This window comes from Sander vitreus, chromosome 4, assembly GCF_031162955.1.
Source record: "Sander vitreus isolate 19-12246 chromosome 4, sanVit1, whole genome shotgun sequence".
Classification (NCBI taxonomy): domain Eukaryota; kingdom Metazoa; phylum Chordata; class Actinopteri; order Perciformes; family Percidae; genus Sander; species Sander vitreus.
The window spans coordinates 22,916,672-22,936,706 of record NC_135858.1 but is presented as its reverse complement, the minus strand read 5'-3'; the positions used below and the strand labels follow the sequence as shown (position 1 = coordinate 22,936,706).

Genomic DNA, 20,035 nt, shown 5'->3' with positions numbered 1-20,035 from the left:
TGTCAGATGAATATAGTGGAATAAAAAGTACATTACCCTCTGAAATGTAGTGAAGAAAGTATTCAAAAAGGGAACTACTCAAGCCAAGTAGGCCACTCCAAAATTGCACTTAAGTACAGTACATGAGTAAATGTGGCCTACCTGTACATGCACCAAATTCTGGGACCCGTTTATGAATTTCAGCTATATTCCCACTGAACATTTAACATACTTTATCACATAGACTACTACTACTCTGTTTTCAATATACCAAAATCTCTGGTCCTTCAGTGTATATATTGCTAAAGAATTTAGGTTTGATAATAGCATTTGCAGCTGGAATTTGTAATTGGATCACATAATCTGGTGCAACACTTGGTGCAACTGAAATTAATGCTAAAATACACCTTTCATTCAGTAAAATGGATAAAAAAGAAGTTTGAGCAAGATCATAATGCTAACTTGTGGAAGCCTAACACAATATTTGGTTTCATATTCGTCTGTGATATCAGTATGGAAAGAACCACCATGCAAAACAAATTTACAAACATGTTTAATGGGGAAAAATGGCTCCAAAGGCACCATGCGTCTTTTATTGTTAGATACATTTGTTTGATTACATAGTCCAACCTCTACTTTGAAGTATAAAATTGCAATGCACAATGGTAACAAAGACAACAGTAAACCACCTTAAACCAAAAACAAAACAAAATCTGCCCACACCATTCAGAATATGATACATAACATTAGATATCTCATTATTAATTATCAATATCAGCACAATCACACATTATTTTCAGTGAAGCATATGGCAAACACTGAAAGTCAAAAGACAACAGAATTAAAAAACAACATGAATCTTGATAAAGGCGAAAACATGTCTGTATAAAAGATAAATTGAGAAACCTGCTAGAGGAGGAGTGTTATTGTATCTAGCTTGTGAAATATGACATTCAAAGCCAGGTGCAATTATTATTTTAAATTTGAACTTTTATATCACAATTGTCCAGTGAACCACACTGAGTAGACACTTGTCTAGCAGGATCCATGGGATGACAGTCTCAAATATGTGTCCTGCAATACTTTTAACATCTCCATCACAGTGGAAAATGATCAATACATCTCCAGTACCCCACCCTGCCCTCCCGCTATTTCTTTTCCAACCCTATAAATAACAATCAATGGTCATACTCTACAGCACAGAGACAATAGCTCTCATTCAAGACAATTATTTTTCTTTGATTTTCAAAATTATTTCATGTTTAATGTCAGTAAAAAAAAAAATTGTCTTAAATATCAAAACTGAACTTTTATCAACGGATGCAGCTTCTCCACACATTACAGCAGAGAAGGGTGAAGCAAATGAACCAGCTTCACAGCATACAATCTCTTTTTTAAACAAAAGAAACAGTGATCAACTTCTCTCCACTCAAACCATGGTCTCTGTGCTGAGTTACTTGATCACAAATATGAACAGAAAGCCCCCCCCCCCCCAAAAGAAAAAAGAAAATACTCCTATGTAACACATATTCCTTTAGCATCCACGGACTCACAGTACAGAAACAGTTCATTTTTTCAATTAGGCTACATAACAAACTCAAGGCAGAAAATAAGCACTGCTGTTGCTTCACCTCCCCTTCTTGATCTTTTAAGTGCAACCAAGCACACGTCTTCAAACAGAGAGAATTAACAGGGGATCTCGTAAGGATGGCAAAGCCCTGGCTTTATGTCAGGCTAGCATTGGTACAAGGCATCTTTAGTGTCAAAAGTCAGTTATAGATAGATGCTTGTAAGACCTGATTTTTTAAATTGTGTAATAAAACATAAAAAAGCAGAACCTAAATAGTACGGTAACACAATAAACCTTCTCCCTATACACGTGGACTGTAAAACTTGGGACGATCTTTTTGTAAAAACAACAGGCTACATGAAAATTAGTTATCCCATCCCATTCCTCTGTGTGCCCAAATACAAAAAAAACGCCTCAAAAGATGTCAATCTGAGAGGTTTCTTTCCAAATTATTTTTTCGGACAAAATACACCAGTCTGACCGTTTACTGTTCGTTTAAAAACAAGAGGTAGTAAAAAAGGCAATCAAAAGTGGCAGGCAATGATATAATCTTTGGAGAAAAGGCACTTGCTTTCCTTACCAACCTACTGCAACAACACCACTTGGCTCTGGTTTTCCCCTTCCGTGGTCCTGTGCTCTCTCTACTTCTTCAATCTTATATACACTTCTCTTACTGCGCCGAGTGTGATCACCTTGAATACTATAGAGTCTTTTCAACCCTAAGCACATTCTCGTTCCCTCAATAAAAACATTTCAAGCTCCATCAATGACCTTGGCAAAAGTGACCCACTTCATCTAAAGCATGTTTAAACACATGGAAAATAGCTGGTTGTTCGAAAAATCCGCAATTCTTCAAAATTTCTTTGTGCGTTGGCACGTTGAGATTCAATCTTTTTTTTCTTCTTGCGAACAAGACAACTTCTTTTAAAGCATAAAATGTGTCCATGTTAGTTCGGTCTAGCATTTTTTTCATGTTTTTTGTTGTAGTTTTTCCTGGATGGTTGAGCTGGTCGAAGAGAGATTGTGTCACGCTTTTGTCTGGCTTTTCCAAAACCTCCCTGAAGAGCTGTTAGTCTTTAACAAGTCTGTAGACATGATACTGAGCTCCATGTTCACTTGTAGAAACCTCAAAAACAAACGCTATACAGAGCAAGGTCTCCTGGGTGTCGCGGTTCGTCACCACCTGAGGGGCAGAGGGAAAATGTCAAGTGAGAAACAGTCTGAATAGAAATGCTACAGTGACAAACATACATTCCTGATTTCAATAGTTTGACTTTTTGGGAAATACTCTTATTGGCTTTCTTGCCTAAAGTTAGATGATACGATTGATACCACTCACGTCTGTATCCTAAATGTAAAGCTACAACCAGCAGCCTGTTAGCTTAGCATAAAGACTGGAAACGGGGAAACAGCTAGCCTGGCCCTGTTTGAAGGTAACACAATCCTCCTACCCAGCACATCTAGAGCTCCATAATTAACACATTATATATTGTTTTTCCTAATCTGTCCAAAAACCAGTGTAAAAACAACACAATGTGGTTTTAAGGGGGATTATATGCTGAGCTAGCTATTCTAGTCTTTGTGCTAAACTATGCTAAGCTATGCAGCTGCCGGCTGTTAGTTTCACATTTACCGTACAGACATGAGAGTGGTATCGATCATCTCATCTAACTCTCTGCAAGAAAGCAAATATTACATATATTTCCCAAAACATTAAACTATTCCTTCAACAATCCAATATTATCGAGTGTATATTACCTGTAGGATAGTGAAGTTTTCAAGAACACTGTTCATCATGTATTTTTCAGGCAAGTGTTTGAGTTTGTGGATAAAGTTGATCATGTACTCGCACATAGGAGAGCGGTGGATCCTGTAAACGCACCTTCCTCCCTCCAGGCGGGCGTATTCTGTCTGCAACACACACACACACACACACACACACACACACACACACACACACAGACACAGACACAGACACAGACACACACACAGTCAAAAACGCAAAGTAGTAAGGTTAAAATGAGAAGCTGCAGTTGTTTGAGAGAAGAATACAGAAACTATGAACACTCTTACCTCTACTTTCTCCACAACCTGCTTGCCAAACGAGCAGACTTTGGTTGAAACAGTGATGGTCATGTTCTCGAGGCTGCTGTACTGGCTGCTGACACCGTAGAAAGAGCCAGGGCCGTCCTGCATGCCGCTACTGTTCAGGTCCGCCTGCAGAGGGCAAACATTTCATCATATTGGTGATGATCATCACATAACTTGGATGTAACTTAAATGTCCTCATAGCACATTAATTGTGAGGTTGAAAGTAGGGCTGCACAATATATCGTTTTTTTATCGTTACAGCGATATCAACTGGCACAATAAAGACATTGCGAAAGGCTGCGACATATGGCGAAAGACAGAGATTTTTTTGTGTTAGTGTCAGTAGAAAAGTGCCCTTCAAAATGTTACTATCATTCTTTTTTAGTGGTGCCTTGTATATTCAATAGCAATAGCAAAATACTGAAAGCAGCAGAAATGCAGAACTGAGTACACTTTAATATCTGTTTATTTATCGTGAGTAATATCGTTATCGCGATATTCAACAACGTTATCGCATATTTTCCTCATATCGTGCAGCCCTAGTTGAAAGAACATTTTAGGGTGTATTTAACAAACGTCTTGAGACTAGAAGTTTTGGGACAACATAATGTGTGCAGATACAGTTTACTGACAAAGAGAAATGCAGTGTAGATGATGAAGCAATCCATTATGAAAGGCCTATATAATCTTTTTATTTATTAAAATTTGCTAAGTCCACCACTGTGTCATAAAAAAAGGAAGTGGTTTGCATACTTTGCTACCACTTGTGTCACTCTAAAAGTGAGAAGTTGTAAGTTAAAAAATACCTGCAATGGTCTCAATATAGGATGAAAATGTTGATGTATGCCTGCCAGTAAACAATGAAGTAACTATTAGAAAAAGCATTAGTAATGTAATGGGATTGTGTCAGTAAAATACCTTCTTGCATATGTTTTTACATACTTGCACACTACACAGAGAACTAGCTAGTAAGACAAATTTTCTGTTGTTGTTATTGCCTCCCGTTGAGCTAAAACGTTGTGCTTAAAGATTTCACACTTTTCTGTATTGGGGTAATGCGGCATCAACCAGACAAAGTGAAATACAAATGCATAATAACAACTAATAACTGGTAGATGAAAGATATAACAATAACAACCCACCCAGAATTTAACAAGGAAGAACGCATTCTGAGGGCCTTTCTCATAAAGCTCTTTGAGGCCGCCCTTCTTCTCAGGGAACTTGTCGTAGATCTGCCGGATGTCCACGGCCTCGAGGAGCGGGTCGCTGTAGGAGGGGTTAGTCTGTCCAATGTGGACAAACAGGTGTTTGCTGTACTGCAGTGGACAGAGACCGAAGAGACAAGAGTGGATGTGGTTAACTTCAGGAACTTCAGCTGCAGATCTTAATATGGGGAAAGAGCAGAGTATTCGGTGGTCTACCAAACACCACTAAAATATTCTGTGGTTTTTAGGCTTTGTTGTACATTATGTACCAGACAGTTTCACCACATGAGGACAATCCAAATGGGGCCAGAGATACTGTCCAGTACTAAAATCACATGTTTTGTTGCTGTGTGCATGGACGGACTATGCAGGCCCCTGAGCACAGAAGTATTGTAAAGGCTTCCCACCCCTCCAACATAGGAGCAAGACAAAGAGGCTGTGTCAGAATCATATCCTAAGCTTCCTGCCACAGTAGATCCACACTGACACTCCTCTGCACAGATATACTAAAATATTATAGGACACAATCAAAGAAAGCCTGAGATGTTGGTTCTATTTTCTTAAAGCATGGATACTCTGCTGTTACTGTTGCCTCAGTATGCCGTGCAGCTGTAATATGAAGGACAAAATAAATAAAAGGTAAACAGAAACAAATATTGGATTGGAGGGTTGAAAAAAACATTCTCATCAGGATCAGGAGCAACAAACATGATCAGGACATCCCTGCTTTTAACTAAGCTCTGTGACTTTCCAACAGGACATCTTAACAGTCACTTTAAAGAAAGGCTCTGGCCAAGAGGCCCCCTCACCTGTCCAGGCCCTGGGCCTACACCAGCTAGTGTAGTCTTGTTCAGTAATCCATCCATGTCTCTTTTCAATTCAATTCAATTTTTTTGTTATTGACACAATGTGCAGGCACATATGTAACGAAATGTAGGATGATTCTCCATCCTCCAACAAACAGTGCGCATACACAGTATATTAAAAGACACATTATTAACATCAACATTATTTTAATTATTTATTTGTGGAAAGCCTTATTATACATTTTCACTCACGTTGTCTGGGTCTCTCTGGACCTCCATGAAGGCTGAGTACTCCAGCATCCGCAGCTTGGAGGAGGCAATGGTCCGGTCCTGCCACACTGGCACTGCAGTAGCAGATGGAGGAGGAGGAGGTGCCAAGGGCTCATAACCTGAATGGCACACACACACACAAACATTTATAAAACAGTCATTTTTAGTTTAATCTTTTGAAAAATTCTCACAGAATTTTTACCTTATACTTACTTGGTATGGATTGTTGTACAGGACCTGATAGGCTTGGGTATGGGGGCTGTGCAAAAGGTTTGATACTGAAAGACAATAAATGGTTCGGTGAGACAATGAGCTCTACTATACACGGTCAGCAACAGATGTTTGTAGCACATGAGTCCTTCTATATTTGTATTTCTGATCAAGGCTTTTTATTGTGAAAATCTGTTAGTGTCAAAGGCATGTGTTGTTGCACCAGCTAGGCGTAAGTCCACCTGCTTCATTGCTTCTTAATGATGCAAAATAGCATCAATTAATTGTGCGTTAACTGACAAATCTGAGAAAATTGATTAAAATATTTAGAGACTTTAGTAGTTTTTCAGTGAACGCAAGTCATCGAACGCTATGCGGATTTATCTCCCATGTTTATTTTTTCTCAATCAAATGTGAAGCAGTTCATTTGCCCGGTGGTGGTTTACATCAGTGCAGGAAACATACAGAAAAATACAGTGTAGAAGAAGAGTTAGTTCTGCTTTGTGCTCACAGCTGGACCTCGGCTAGGGGGAACTTACGCATGGCTGGTGCGGCCAAGCCCAGGAGTCCTCCCCTGGTTGAGATCTAGAATCAGCCTGGTGTGCAAAAATGTGATCCGTTAAACATGCACTGCAACACCGACCTGACATTAAACCTAAACCCCTGCGCTGACTCAGTCACTCTTTATGTACTCTTCTTTCATCTCTAATAATAATAACTTTTATTTATATAGTGCCTTTCACGAAACCCAAGGACACTTTTCAGAATTACGTGGGAAACAGAGCTAGGGGAGGTTGTAGGCCAATCTCTCTCTTCAGATTGTAAATAGGGGGTGTGATGTCACCCCACAAACATCTTGTGGGTTCATTAGAGGGGTTTACTTACTCCTGAGAAGGTCCAGGCTGTCCTGGGATAGCAGGCCAGAACTGCAGAGCAAGAAAATATTGTTAACTGTTTTGTAGGATTAATTAAGGTACTTTTCAGATAAAATCCAATGTAATTTTCAGGACTGAAAAATACAACAAAATGTGTTTATTTGTGAGAGAATGAGTGGTGGGCTAACTCTGGGTGGTTGGTAGGGGGCAGGAGGCAGTGGTGGAAGGTGATTCTTTATCATACTCGGGGAGACGATCTGTGCAGAAGACAGTGCTGCCATGTTCTGCAGGGCTTTGTCTTTAGACGCCTGATCCTACAGATTGAAACAGAGAAACAACGGGAGTCAACCACAAGGTGGCGCCACAACCTAAACATTACCTACAGCTGTAGTAGAGGTTCACCTGAATTCTGAAATTAATACGTTTGATAATCTTGAGGTGAGATTTTAAGAGTTACGATAAACTTGACATGAGTTTAGCTTAAGAGTCAATAAAAACACTTTTTTTTAAAAATTATTCTCAAGACTTAATAAAGAGAACAGTTCTTGAAAGAGCAGCTTGACAGAATGAAGCAAAGAGTAGAACGGAGAAGATGAAGCCGCGCTGGTATTTAAGCTCGGGTCACACGACCAATTAAATGTCAGTGTGTTACCAGGATCACCACAGGAAAAAGACAATAAAGAGAATGCTTTGGTTTGAAATGCAGATTTGCATTTGTGTTGCATCGAAAAGTGTAACAAATTAAATTACTGATGAAAGTAATACTACGTCAGTGAAAACATTGCAAAGGATAGCCTACACAAAGCCAACTAATTCATGTCCATGGTGCATTACAAATATTGCAAAGCTTTTATTTTAATACACCAACCTCAGTTTAAAATGCATCCTTTTGCGGTTTTTCATGTTTGCAAAAGAATGCACTTAAGATAATTAAGCTATGACTTTGCAACTAAAGGACAGATGCCTCAGAAGCGAGAACCCAAATCAAACACCTTAATGCAAAGCAAGCAAGATTTTGGGTTTTTGGAATATGCTGAGGGGATTACACTACATCAGGCAGGATGCGCAGCAGTCTTGGGTTCAAAGTGGGGCTGCTTCCTAAGCATTGCTTCATTAGAGGATAGTAATGGGGCGGGCGCCATGCCAGCAGAGGGCCATAGCAAGGGGACAGTGCACTGGTGCTGCCAAACAAAGGAAGGAGGGAAGCATATTGCACAAGTCAAATTCACTTACCAAATTCATCGCCTGAATCAAAAAAGAGAGAAACCATTAGTACGGTGCAGTTCTAAATGTTGTGTTAAGATTACTTTGTTCAGTTTTGGTTGAGATAAATCCTGGTTTGCCTCTTCTGTTTTTATACCATAGACTTGGTGTGCAATAACATAAGTTTGCTCTGGTAGAGAGGTTACAAGGTTTACTAGGGACTGAAGTATTGCTTCATTACAGGTTTATGACAATATTATATATTTAATAAAATATTATTGATAAGAAAATTTGCCAAAACTTTTACATTACATTTGGTAATGTGAATTCTTGTTTTATTTATTTCATTTCAATAGACAGCAGTAAAAGGTTGAAATAATACACAACAATGAATGCAATTTTCGTCAAAATCATGTATAAGGACTATGAAGCAAAGTGTTTCTAAAGGATATTCTTTCAGTGAATACCCAATACAAATCGGTAGTGTATAATTGGGGAGCACATCGCTTTATAACACTAAACATTTTCCCCAGTAGAAGACCAACAGAAGAAAAACATGATGCAAATAGTAAAAACTGAAATCCTTGGAGGTTTCTTGCAACACAAAGCCTTCAGTGTACACCTGGTACTACAGTGTGTAGCTTTTTTAGTAGTCGCACTTCAACTCCCTGTTTGTTCAGCTGAGGATACAATTTCCCTTTATTCCCGAGAGGAAAGAGTTGCTCTTTGTCAGCATTTGAACTTATAACAGTGGCTTGGAAACCAGTTTGTTAAGAGTGTTGGGGAAATAAACTACTTTGGCTTCACTTCATAAAGGCTTGATAAACACTTGAACAAGGCGTTGGCATGGCTACAACTGCATGTTCAGTAGTTGATATTACATGTTTTAAAGCTACAGGAAAGAAAGATAAATACAAGAACAGCACTACCATCATCCAACTAAGGTGAACTCACAAAGCATAAAAAAGCCAAATGACTGAACGAAATTAGACGCTGACTGACCAGTTGAAATGAAAGTAAGATTTTTTTGTAAATGGGTTTAACGAGAACACAGGTGATTTTTAATTTTAATTTTGCTACAAATATGTAGAAGGAGACAGGTGGTCGTGTGAGCAAAAAAGTAATCACAGAAAGAAGAGATGAGAACATGATTAACCCCTTCAGCGGAGAGGATTAAAGTCACTACACAGAATATAATATAAGCTTCGAAAGACCTAAAACCTGATCTTAATACCATTATACTTCTGCCTGTTGGTCCATTTTTAGAGCACACGTTGCACAAAATATATAAGAGTGCCAATCAAGTTTATGGTTTAGATATGCTGAGCCCAACAAAACAACAACATGATGAAAATATGTTTGGAAAATGACATTCATTTTAAGATCTGCAAACGTGTTTGAAACACAATTCCTGACGCCATAATGTAACTGTGAGAAGAGCAGGGAGGATAATGTGGCGGCCTTGCTTTATAAGTCCTGTGACTTCACTAGTGAGGACTTCTTACTTTCAAACAAGAGAGGGAAGTTTTGGCTCACTATGAACAGTCCTATACCTTGTATTCACATTGAGTTTGGCATTTGTGGACAGCTCAAAAACTTGTGTCACTGGATGGAACAAGTTGAGTCCTCCTACTGTACGTAATACTATCACTCAAAGTTGTCAAAGTTTATGTGATGTAAGAAAATAAACACTTTTTGAGTCTCTGCACCTTAATTGCAGCCAGGGAATGACTGTAACGGCACTGTAGCAGCACTTTCTACCCATATATAGTATAGTTGTGACATCACAACCATACAGAAGTATGGCTCGTTTAAAAGCCACTGTGTCTGAATGGACTGTGTGCATTTCTCTGTACGATTGAGCGTTTTGATACTTTCACAATATTAATATGGCACTTCAACTTGCTTTATAATAAAAAAGACATGGATATATCACTCTTTACAATATGGGAAATTTAAAACAAAATGTGTAATTTGTGGATGCCTGTGTCCACTGTAGGATTAGTCTGCATAAAGGGGTTAATTTAAGTTGAAGTTAGCACTACAGAATGCAACAATGTCTTCTGTATTTACACAAGTCTGCATTATGTATATGTGAATATGCAAAAAGGATAAAAAGCATGAAGAGAGAGGAGAGGGATTGAAAGAACTACAAGACAAGTCCAAAGGATTCATATGATGAAGATTAATGTGTTTTTTTTTGAATGTTCAGTTTCACAAAACACTTCACAAACAGACACATTAAAGGAACTAGAAGTATCAAAGTAGAGAGCATTTTAGGGAAAGAAGAAGTCTTAGAGAAGTACAGTATGCTGCAGAGGCATAGCTGGCACAGAGGACAGACACAGAGCTGGAGCAACATGCGGCTAAATTACAGTTCGCTGGGCTCATCATAGCAGCTTGTGCTGCATTCCTTTAAAGCAGCTAACAACTTTCACTACTGAGTGATGGGGTTAGTCTCACAGTAAGTGCAGCTCTGACCTACAGTAGAAGTTAAAAAGCTTTGTCTATTTGTGCACTGCATGCATGGCACAGAAGCAAGACTGCGGGTTTATCAGAGAATTCACTCCTTAAGAATGGTTGTAATATCTGATTTATCGTTAAAAAAAAATGTTATTTTACTTGCCAAGCCTTCATCCACTTATCTAGCAGGACATGGCCTTGCATCAAAGCAAGGACAGATAATGATATGCAAGAATTAGGTGGTTAGTGCAAAGCCAAGCCTTTACCAGCCCCGCCGAGCCCGCGGTGAAGCGCATACCTTTAGCTTTGACTGGATCTCGCGAGATTTTCTCCGGGCGAGAACCTGCAAGTGGCTAGAAACCTGCACAGAAGAATAGCCAAGAGGAGGGAAGAGGAAAAGGAGACAGGGAGAGAAAAGACAAGGGAAGAAAGAGAGAGAGAGAAGCCGTAACCAAAGAGGAAAGAGACACCCAGTCAGTGTTGCCGGGAGGCAGGTTGGTGGCACCTACCTTTATACCCGCCTGGTATTCACGAACTTTCTTCCGTGCTAACACCTGTATGTGACTAGACACCTAAAGGGGTGTGAAACAGTTTTTGAGCATAAAAACAACATGCACTCAAGATGCATGCACACACATATGCATGCACTTGCAGACACACATACTTACAGAGATAACACACAGTGATAGCTCTAAAAAGTTCATGCAAACAATAAAAGTTGATTTAAAGCATAAGTCTGGTAATATTCTATATTTTTCTAATTGTCAACAAAACCCATGAAAAGACCAAAGCCATCAACGGACTGATCTTCCTTGTTTGAAATGTATTGTCTGTGTAGCCAAAGCCTGATATAGTTTATTTCTTATAGACCTCCATTTGTGTTCAAAAACTATTTAAAATATATAAATGAGGGTGACATGTTTCCATGGACATTGTAGCATTTTTTCCCCACATACACCGACCTGCTGTAAACACTCACTAGAGCATAAAATGTGTATTCATCTGCAGCTGAAAATAGTCCCCCAACTAGAGATCATCTTGCAATGGGATCACATCAGCCAGTGGTGTAAAGTGGCAAATGGCCCCTTCCCTACTTCCTACCCCCATACTTTGAGTGTCCTTGCTCGGAACACACCCATCTTCGAACAGCGGCCTTCACTTTGATCTCACCTACATACCTGTAAAGTTTCTCGACTGCATCTTGCACGGTTGTGACGGTATTGCGCAGACAATATCTGTCTGCAGACAGACATCTAAACACCTGGCAAAGTACTCAAATTCACCTCTGTGGTAGTTCCTGCTACAGTAGGTGTCTCCAGGACCAGATTTTGCCATGGTCACACACACACACACACACACACACACACACACACACACACACACACACACACACACACACACACACACACACACACACACACACACACACACACACACACACACACACACACAAATTCAGTGCTGGTTTGAGTAGTGTTTGCTAAAAACTACAGTGCCCAGCCGTTTTAGGAAACTACCTTGCCTTTTCAAATAGTTAAACTGTATATTTGTGACCCACCTTTAACAATTTACATGTTCAGTAGGAATAGAAGGGGCTTGGGGGCCACAGACAGGGTAGGGAAATCAAAAGCTATTGAAAGACGCTCTATCACATTGTTGGTTTTGGTCTTTTCATGGGATTTGTTGACAAAAATAAACATATAATAAAACCAGACTTTTCCATTTAATACGTTTTAATATAGTTGTTTTGTAATTAAGCATGACATCAGAAACTATTAATCATTTTCATAAAACAGTTGTTGCCGTTTTTTACCCTTCTGGTGGTGAATTTGTTTGTCCAAATTGGGGCCCTCATCCAACCCACTCCAGCACCACAGACCTTTGCATGGGCACCCCTGGGCCTTGGGCTGGGGTCATCTGTACCCTTTGCCCACCCCTTCCACCTGCTTGTACTATCAGTAACTAAAACTAAACTCATGCATGATAATTCTAATCCAATCATCAAAACTTGTTTACCTGTTTTCTTGTGCGGGTTTTGCCCGTCCTCAACTTTATGTACCTTGCTATCAATTCATTGCGACCTGGAACACAAAACAGAAAGAAAGGTCAAAAACAAAAGCCAGTATACAAGAATATATGACAGAAGATTAGTTAGCATTCATACATTAGTGATAATACTCTAAAATGGACAGAAGGTGGCCCTCTTGTCATACCTTGAGTACACATCTTATTACAGCAGTGTGACATTTCCTCAGACCCAGGGCAAACGCACTTTTGACACAGGTCATAATAACACCTCAGTTTCCTATAGGAGACCGTATTTAAAATTCTGTTTCATCTTTAAAATAAGACATGTATTAAAAGCGTGATTTTCTAGTTTCACCCCAAAGTTTTAATTAGCTCGTTTCACACCTCCTTATTGTGTGCTCACGTGGCCCTGAAGCCTAATTATAGAGAGGGCTTGGAAAACAGAACCGTGTCTTTCATGACATAACATCTACTTTCGACATTCTGCACAAACAGGTTGTGCAGAGAACAGGCTTCTATTCTGGACGAGCATGAGATTTAACAAGCACTGCCTTTTCAGCAAAGTGCAGCTAGGACCAAGCAAAAATCATCTTTGGTGTAGAAGAAGTGCAAACAGCATTATTTTGTTGTCTCGAGGGAAAATCAGTCCATCAGTCTGTTTTACTTATTTTCTTTGCCAAGTCACGTTAACTGGGTTTCTGTAGCTGAAAATTTGGCCAAAGGGAGAGGTTGAACCGCTCTATCATTATGAATAATGACCTTAACGCTTCTAAACTTGCTGCCAGAAATTTACACCAACAAAAAATAGTCAAGATGGGCCTTCTTAAACACACACAATACACTATGTGTCTAGGAAGTTTGACAGTCTTTAGAGTATCTGGACACATAATGACAGGAGAAACAAGTCCTGTTTTTTTTCCACACACTCTTTAGTACTCCAGAAGGCCCTGGTTAGTGCAATTACCATAAAAGTACCGCAGGCCATCTCAAGCAGACTTTTCACCATACTCTCAAACCAGTTAGCCCGGCGGTCAGCCAGGGGAGCAGAGCTGAACTGTCTGCCGATACTGAGCTAGCCCGTCCCCCCTCTGCCCCAGGCCAACGATGGACACGCCCGCTCCAGCGCCTCCGCATTCCTAGCATTCCTCTAAGCCTGTCACATCTGTGCTAGCCAGTCTGATTGGCCTGGGCCTGCGAACACAGCCAGAGCTTGGGTGAACACACACATTCACTTCCAGCTCTGGGAGACGCAGGGGTTAGAGCCGAGGTGAGGGCCATTAGGTTGGGTTAGGGGGTCGTCGGTTAGAGGGGCAAAAGGGGCAGCTGATGCTGTAACTCTTGGAGGAAACACAAAGCCATAACTGTCTCTGCCAACAACTGCCACCTGGCAGCAAAGCAGCCCCCTTTTCCCAAAACAACACCACCGTGTGACCCTGCACCCAACGGACAGCAGCACCTGCTGCCGACCATCCCAGCACAGGATGGCAGAGAAAGAACAATGCCAGTTCGACCCCCACGCAACTGTCACTCTCAATCTCTTCAGCTGAGGAGCAGAGGGGGGAAAAACATTAGATTGAGCCAACCACAGAGTTCTGCTATGAATTTCACAAATATCTCATTGCAAAGCACTGTATTAATATTGCGATATAGTATGAACTACAGTTTGACTAAAAAAGAAAAAGATAAGAATTTCTCTGAAAATGGCGAGGTGGACTCAGTGTTAGACTCAGTGTTGCTGGCCAAACTGTAAATTCAAAGCAGACTCTCGGGACCCTCTAAGCTGGGGTTCAGTAAAACTGAACTAAATCTCTTTTTCACAATATTATGGAAATGATTTCAAAATAGCAGACCACATACATTTTTTGTAACTTCCTTTGTAATAGTGTTGAGCACAGAAATGATATTGCGTGGTAAATCAAAAATATGTTTAGTTCATTGGTTGAACAGTGCAGTTTTGTGGTTGTGCGCTGAGATGATATCTCCAGTTTTCCAACAGCATACGGTTGGTTTTGTGATATTTTAAATAACAGCTTTTGTTTTATGTGAAACACAGTTTGTTTTTTTTGCAGCAGAGACACTTTTAAAAGATCGGACAACTTACTCCAGTGTTTAATTTCAAAGTTTCAAATAATCTTTTATAAGTTGAATGTTAAAATGATTTGGAAATGAAACTGTAAGACATTACTGTAAGACATTCTCAACTGCTTTTTTTGGGCTATTTGGAAAAAGACAAACTGGATCATGATACCACTGTGACATACTGAACAGAGCCTTTAAATTTTATCAACAATTACCTCCCCAAACGCACTAATCACAAAAAAGCACAGTTGGCCACAGTCGAAATCAAGGATTTCCCTGCATCAAATTTTGAATACGAAAGCATACACACACATTTCGAGGTAACATAATCACTCAGGAGATCTGTGTTAAACCCAGTCCTCAGACACACAAAAACAACCGCTGAGCGGAGCTTATTAACACTAAAATTAGGAGTTAATGCTTTCAAAAACAAAACCTGTAGCTGGATGTAATTCACTTAGTTTAAAATACAAAATCACAACCTGACAGAATATTTTTTAAAAAGTTCCAGGACTTCAAAGCAGCAGCTGCATGGTCTGCGCATGCACATTTCATGCTGGGGTTTTCTTAGAACAGGACTGGTTATATTAGTCAATAATCTTTTAGACATATTGCTCTCTCGAACCCCAACAGAGAAAGTATAGAGGACGTGATCTGTGTTGTCAATGGCAGCTGCAGCTGCAGCAGCAGCCAATATCTGCTCAGACTTGACATGGTGGAGACGGTGAAAAGGCCGGTCTACACAGCAGGGGGACATGACAGGTGACAGACACAGACACACACAATAGCATTCACAGCCTCACTCGTCTTCTGCCTTTTACTTCCCCCACAATCGCCGTCTTTCCATCTTTCTACCCTCTTTTTGAGCTGCTTATGATTCCCTTGTTGATTGCGCAACACCCACTCAGATCGCTGCGGGCTGCCATTCTTAACCTCATCCCCTGATAGGACACGCCTATCTTTCTCTTTTACTACATGACTGCAGGAATTTCCCACTGCCATGCTAAGATAGCGGGCAAAAAGGTGATCTCTCTTCACTCTCTGTAACTCCCCCCCATCCCCTTCCCTCTCTTTGGATCTCCCTCTCTCCTGAACCCTTTCTCTATCCATATTCCCTCCCCTCCCCTTCTCATAACATTGAGGTAATCCTAAATTGCTAACATACTGCTCAGCCATGACTGAAAACATTCTTAACATCTCAGTGAGGGGGCTGACAGGGAAGGCCTGCTCAGTCATCATTACAGAGTGCTCAGCCCCCTCTCTTATATACATCCACACACATCTTGTCTCACGACTTTACACATGCACCGAACCTGCCGCTAATTCCCAATGCAGCCTTCAAAGGTCAAAACAGACAAAAGCCTCCCTCTAGCACTCAAATCTTTCTTCTTTCTTTTTTGTACACAGAGTGCTTTGCAGTAGTGACAGCTGCAGGGCTGAGAGAGAGAGCGCGAGAGAGAGAGAGAGAGAGAGAGAGAGAGAGAGAGAGAGAAAGGTGTGCTTGGGGTTTGACATACCTGTCGAGGCCAGAAAACGCAGGGGAACAACATGTCAGCACAGCTCCAAAGCAAAACAAGACAGGCAACATTTTTTCGACACACACGCATCTCCCGAAGACACTTCCTCTGAACTTAGGTCGTAAAATGTGCCACAATTCCACCAAGACCGAATGCCTTTTGAGCAGAAACCTTTCTTTGGATTTTGGACAGTAAGGGCGGATTACTTTCTGAATGAATGTGAGTGGAAAATTGAAGGAATTAAAGGTTTGACATTTTAGGAAGTATGCAAGTTTGTACGCAAGTTTGTTTTCTTGCAGAGAGTAAGATGAGAAGATTGATACCATTCTCACATCTGTCTGTTAAATATAAGGCTACAGCCAGCATCCGGTTAGCTTAGCTTAGCTTAGCATAAAGACAGGGGAAACAGCTAGCCTGCCTCTGTTCAAAAGTAGCCAATCCTCCTACCAGCACCTCTAAAGCTCAATGATTAACGTGTTATATCTTGTTTGTTTAATCAGCACATAAACTGACTGGTCTTATGTACCGGACCTTTTTTGGCAAGGATTAAACAAAGAAGACATAACTTGTTAATACGCGGGTAGAAGAGTTGCTGGCAAGTGGATTTTCTTACCTATGGACAGAGCCAGGCTAGATGTTCCCCTGTGTTTAAAGTATTTATGCTAAGCTAAGCTAAGCTAAGCTAAGCAGCTGCTGGCTGTAGCTCCATATTTACTGTATGTGGAAAGTAATGCTGGAATCAATGAACATTGTGGTAGATTGACTGTGGAAGATATGTAATATAATGCACATTTTATGAAAAGGGTTCAACAGATCCCAAACTAGAGTTAAGCTTATTTCAGTGTTGTTCATGTTCTGGAGTGATTATTAACATGTGTTATGCTCCTTCGAACTCTTTGTCACCCCTGAGCTATGTAAATGACTGGCAATGCTTCTGGGAAGTCTAGACAGGTTTGTAGGGCAGGGAACACACATGTATAAAGCAGTCATCTTGCTAACGCAATGGAAATTAGCAAAAGGTTTCCCACCAATTAAAAAAAAAAGGCCTGGCAGAAAAAGTGGATTTCCCAATGGGAGGGATGACTTGCCTTCTTTTGGAGGCCACTGGCAGTCTGAGACTGCAAGGTAGACAGTATTACATACAGTGCCATCGTTAACATTCCCCTAACCTCACATCAGGGCAGTTTTTAGATGTCTTAGGTAATCACCTTGTGAGACGGCTTCTTCTGGGAGAGGCTTCTTCTGGCATGCGCCTTGGCTCTGCCAGCAGAGCCTCAGATGACTTATTAAAGAGTGTTTAGTGCTCTAGAAAAAAACAAGCCTCTAAAAGGGGTCCTGACAGTTTGTTGCTAAGGGGGCAGGTTTGCCGGCCTCTTTGTTGACATTCTTATGACAAATGTATGGAGCCTGCGATGCAACACTGCACTGCTAAACAGGGCTGAAGAGTTATTTAGGTACATTTAGAGATGCCTGCAGTGACTTGTGCTCAAGGTCTATACACAAAAGCATGTTGTAAACTAGTTGTGTCATTCTGTAAAAAATAGAATAGAACAAATAAAATAATACTGGTATTTTTAAGCACATGTTCCTCAAGTCTGCCCTAAATGAAAATTTGAATAGTTTCATTAATTAAATGTAACTAAAAACGACTGCATTCATTACTGAATCACATCAGAAATGCTTTGTGTAAACAGACTGAACATGGTATCATTAGTTTAGTCTGTTTTCTCATGTTAGATTAATCTGTCAATTTAGTCTATAACATGTCAGAAAATAATGAAAAAGGCCTATATGAGATCCTTGAGATCAAGGTAATGTCTCAAAATGTCTTGTTTTGTCTAACCAACATTCCAAAAACCAAAAATGTTTAAGTAAAAAAAATCTAAAACAGAGAAAAAGCAGAAAATAATCATATTTGGGAAGGTGGAATGAGCAAATGTTTGGCATTTTTGCTTGATAAATGACTGAAATGGTTAATGAATCAGTTGACTAATCAATCCATCCACTCCTCGTTTCCTTACTGTTAGGGCTCCTTAAGACAGGTTCAGAGTAACAACAGAAGCTGAAACAGTGGCTGAGTAATCTCAGGTATGTGCTTGTCCTTGAATATCCAAATGTGACGAATGTGAGGATGAGATTCCATCGCGGGTGAATCACATCGAAAGAATTCCATCTGTCAAGAGCCGAAAAGCAACCCCAAAAAAAGAAAAGAAACATGCTTTGAAAAACAAACACTAATGCTTCTAAAATACACAGCCTGTCTGAGACTTGAGTGAAAATGATTGATGGGTTTTATGGTTGCTCTGAAGCCTGAATCAATTGCACGTTTTTGAGACATGGTGGACAATAATTAAAAGACAGGGGAGTCTCCCAAAAGGTTTAGCGGTGTTTTAAGCCCCCAAAGTCTCCTTCCAGGCAGCGCTGCTTGGAAGGCAGTAGGATTAGGCAATGGTTATGGTTATGGTTATGGTTATGGTTAGGGTTAGGGTTAGGTGCCTTGAAGTCAACGGTCGCAGCACTGCCTGGAAGGAGATGTTGGGGGCTTAAAACACCATCAAGCCTCACAAAGCATGGCTTGAGGCAGTTGAATTACGATGGTGAACATAATAACATAATTTCACAAAACCAAAAAGGTCTGTTGAGGATAATGGCATGTAAAACAGTAAAGAAGGCAGCATAGTTCCCCTCAATCAAGATTTGCTTCAAATGCCAAATGTAATTAGGAGAGCGTGCTCTGTTGTAACAATAGGAATGGGAAAGTGGGATCAAAATAATGAAAGACAAATGCATTCAATTCCCTACACCTGCATGTCAGTGATTCTACCAGAAAACTTGCCAAAATCACCATCTGGAGGTTTTCAGGTCATTAAAGTCTCAACACCTGCAATTTAATGAACACACGGCAGGAAACAGCATAACTGTTCTGAAACCATATGGATGTTTAAAATCTTAGACATGCCAATGTGATGTTTTTTGTTTCTGAGTCTCGATTCACGCTGTGCTAATTGCCAATTTAACCGAGCCATCCAGCATCAAACGCAACACTTCTCCACAAACCAGCGCCAACCAGTCACCTACAGGCAAAAAAACTCTTCCAGCGGTACCGGTTTGTGGAGAAACAAGCACATGAAGTTCAGCGATCAAACACAAAGAGCAGGTTTTGCGACTGAAAGAGTAGCGAGGAAGAGAAGAGGCCATAAAACAGTGGGCATAAAGTACAGGCTGTAAATAACAACACCGAAGAAAAGAGACGTGTTAATCAAAACGGAGAGAAGCTGAGATGCTCTCAGGACAGCAATAACCAGCTCTGAGAGTGCTGGTGTGACTGGAAGAACCTGCCTCTGGGTCACAACTCAACAGGTACAGACTCGTTAATGAGAGCTCCGAGTGGAAAGAAAACATTCACTTCAGTGTCAAAGCTATGACATGAGCACAAGAGGAAGAAAAGTATTTTTCTCATTTCTTTTGAGGGCACTATGGTGGGTATTTGTTTTCTTTAAGCCACAAATCTCTGTGGAATGGGTGGTTTTCTCATTTTCGTGCATGCATTATGGGACTGATTTCCATGCAATTGTTGTTGTTTTGTTGCTCTGGCTGTTATCCAGTGTATTACTCACCATACATCTTCCCCTCATCTGACAGGATGATTTTCCTCCTGCCACAGGGAGGGTAGATGGCGAGGGCCTCCTGGAAGCTCTGCTCGATGTCCGGGCTCCACACGCCCTCGGCGTCCCCGTCA

The 20,035-nt window shown here is 40.5% G+C and overlaps 1 protein-coding gene across 3 annotated transcripts; it reads right to left on the bottom strand.

Moving 5' to 3' along the window:
• Positions 1-515: 515 nt before the first annotated feature.
• Positions 516-19,998, bottom strand: tead3b (TEA domain family member 3 b). Of its 3 annotated transcripts, XM_078249060.1 has the most exons (13): positions 19,914-19,998; positions 12,689-12,753; positions 11,182-11,244; positions 8,240-8,251; positions 7,195-7,320; positions 7,017-7,057; positions 6,671-6,727; positions 6,135-6,199; positions 5,904-6,040; positions 4,783-4,956; positions 3,623-3,766; positions 3,308-3,460; positions 516-2,732 (listed from the first exon to the last, which is right to left on the bottom strand). In XM_078249060.1, the coding sequence occupies exons 1-13, from the start codon at positions 19,918-19,920 to the stop codon at positions 2,619-2,621; spliced, it is 1,158 nt and encodes a 385-aa protein (XP_078105186.1). In that variant the 5' UTR covers positions 19,921-19,998; the 3' UTR covers positions 516-2,618. The 3 variants fall into 3 exon arrangements, with proteins under 3 accessions (XP_078105186.1, XP_078105188.1, XP_078105187.1); XM_078249062.1 differs by lacking the exon at positions 6,671-6,727; XM_078249061.1 differs by lacking the exon at positions 8,240-8,251.
• Positions 19,999-20,035: the final 37 nt, after the last annotated feature.

Excerpts from the sequence above, each read along its gene's own strand:
- tead3b (XM_078249060.1), bottom strand. Across the intron at positions 6,200-6,670 it reads CTTGGCCGCACCAGCCATGC|TATCAAACCTTTTGCACAGC; the intron begins GTAAGTTCCCCC and ends ATTGTCTTTCAG. Across the intron at positions 6,041-6,134 it reads TGTACAACAATCCATACCAA|GTTATGAGCCCTTGGCACCT; the intron begins GTAAGTATAAGG and ends TGTGCCATTCAG.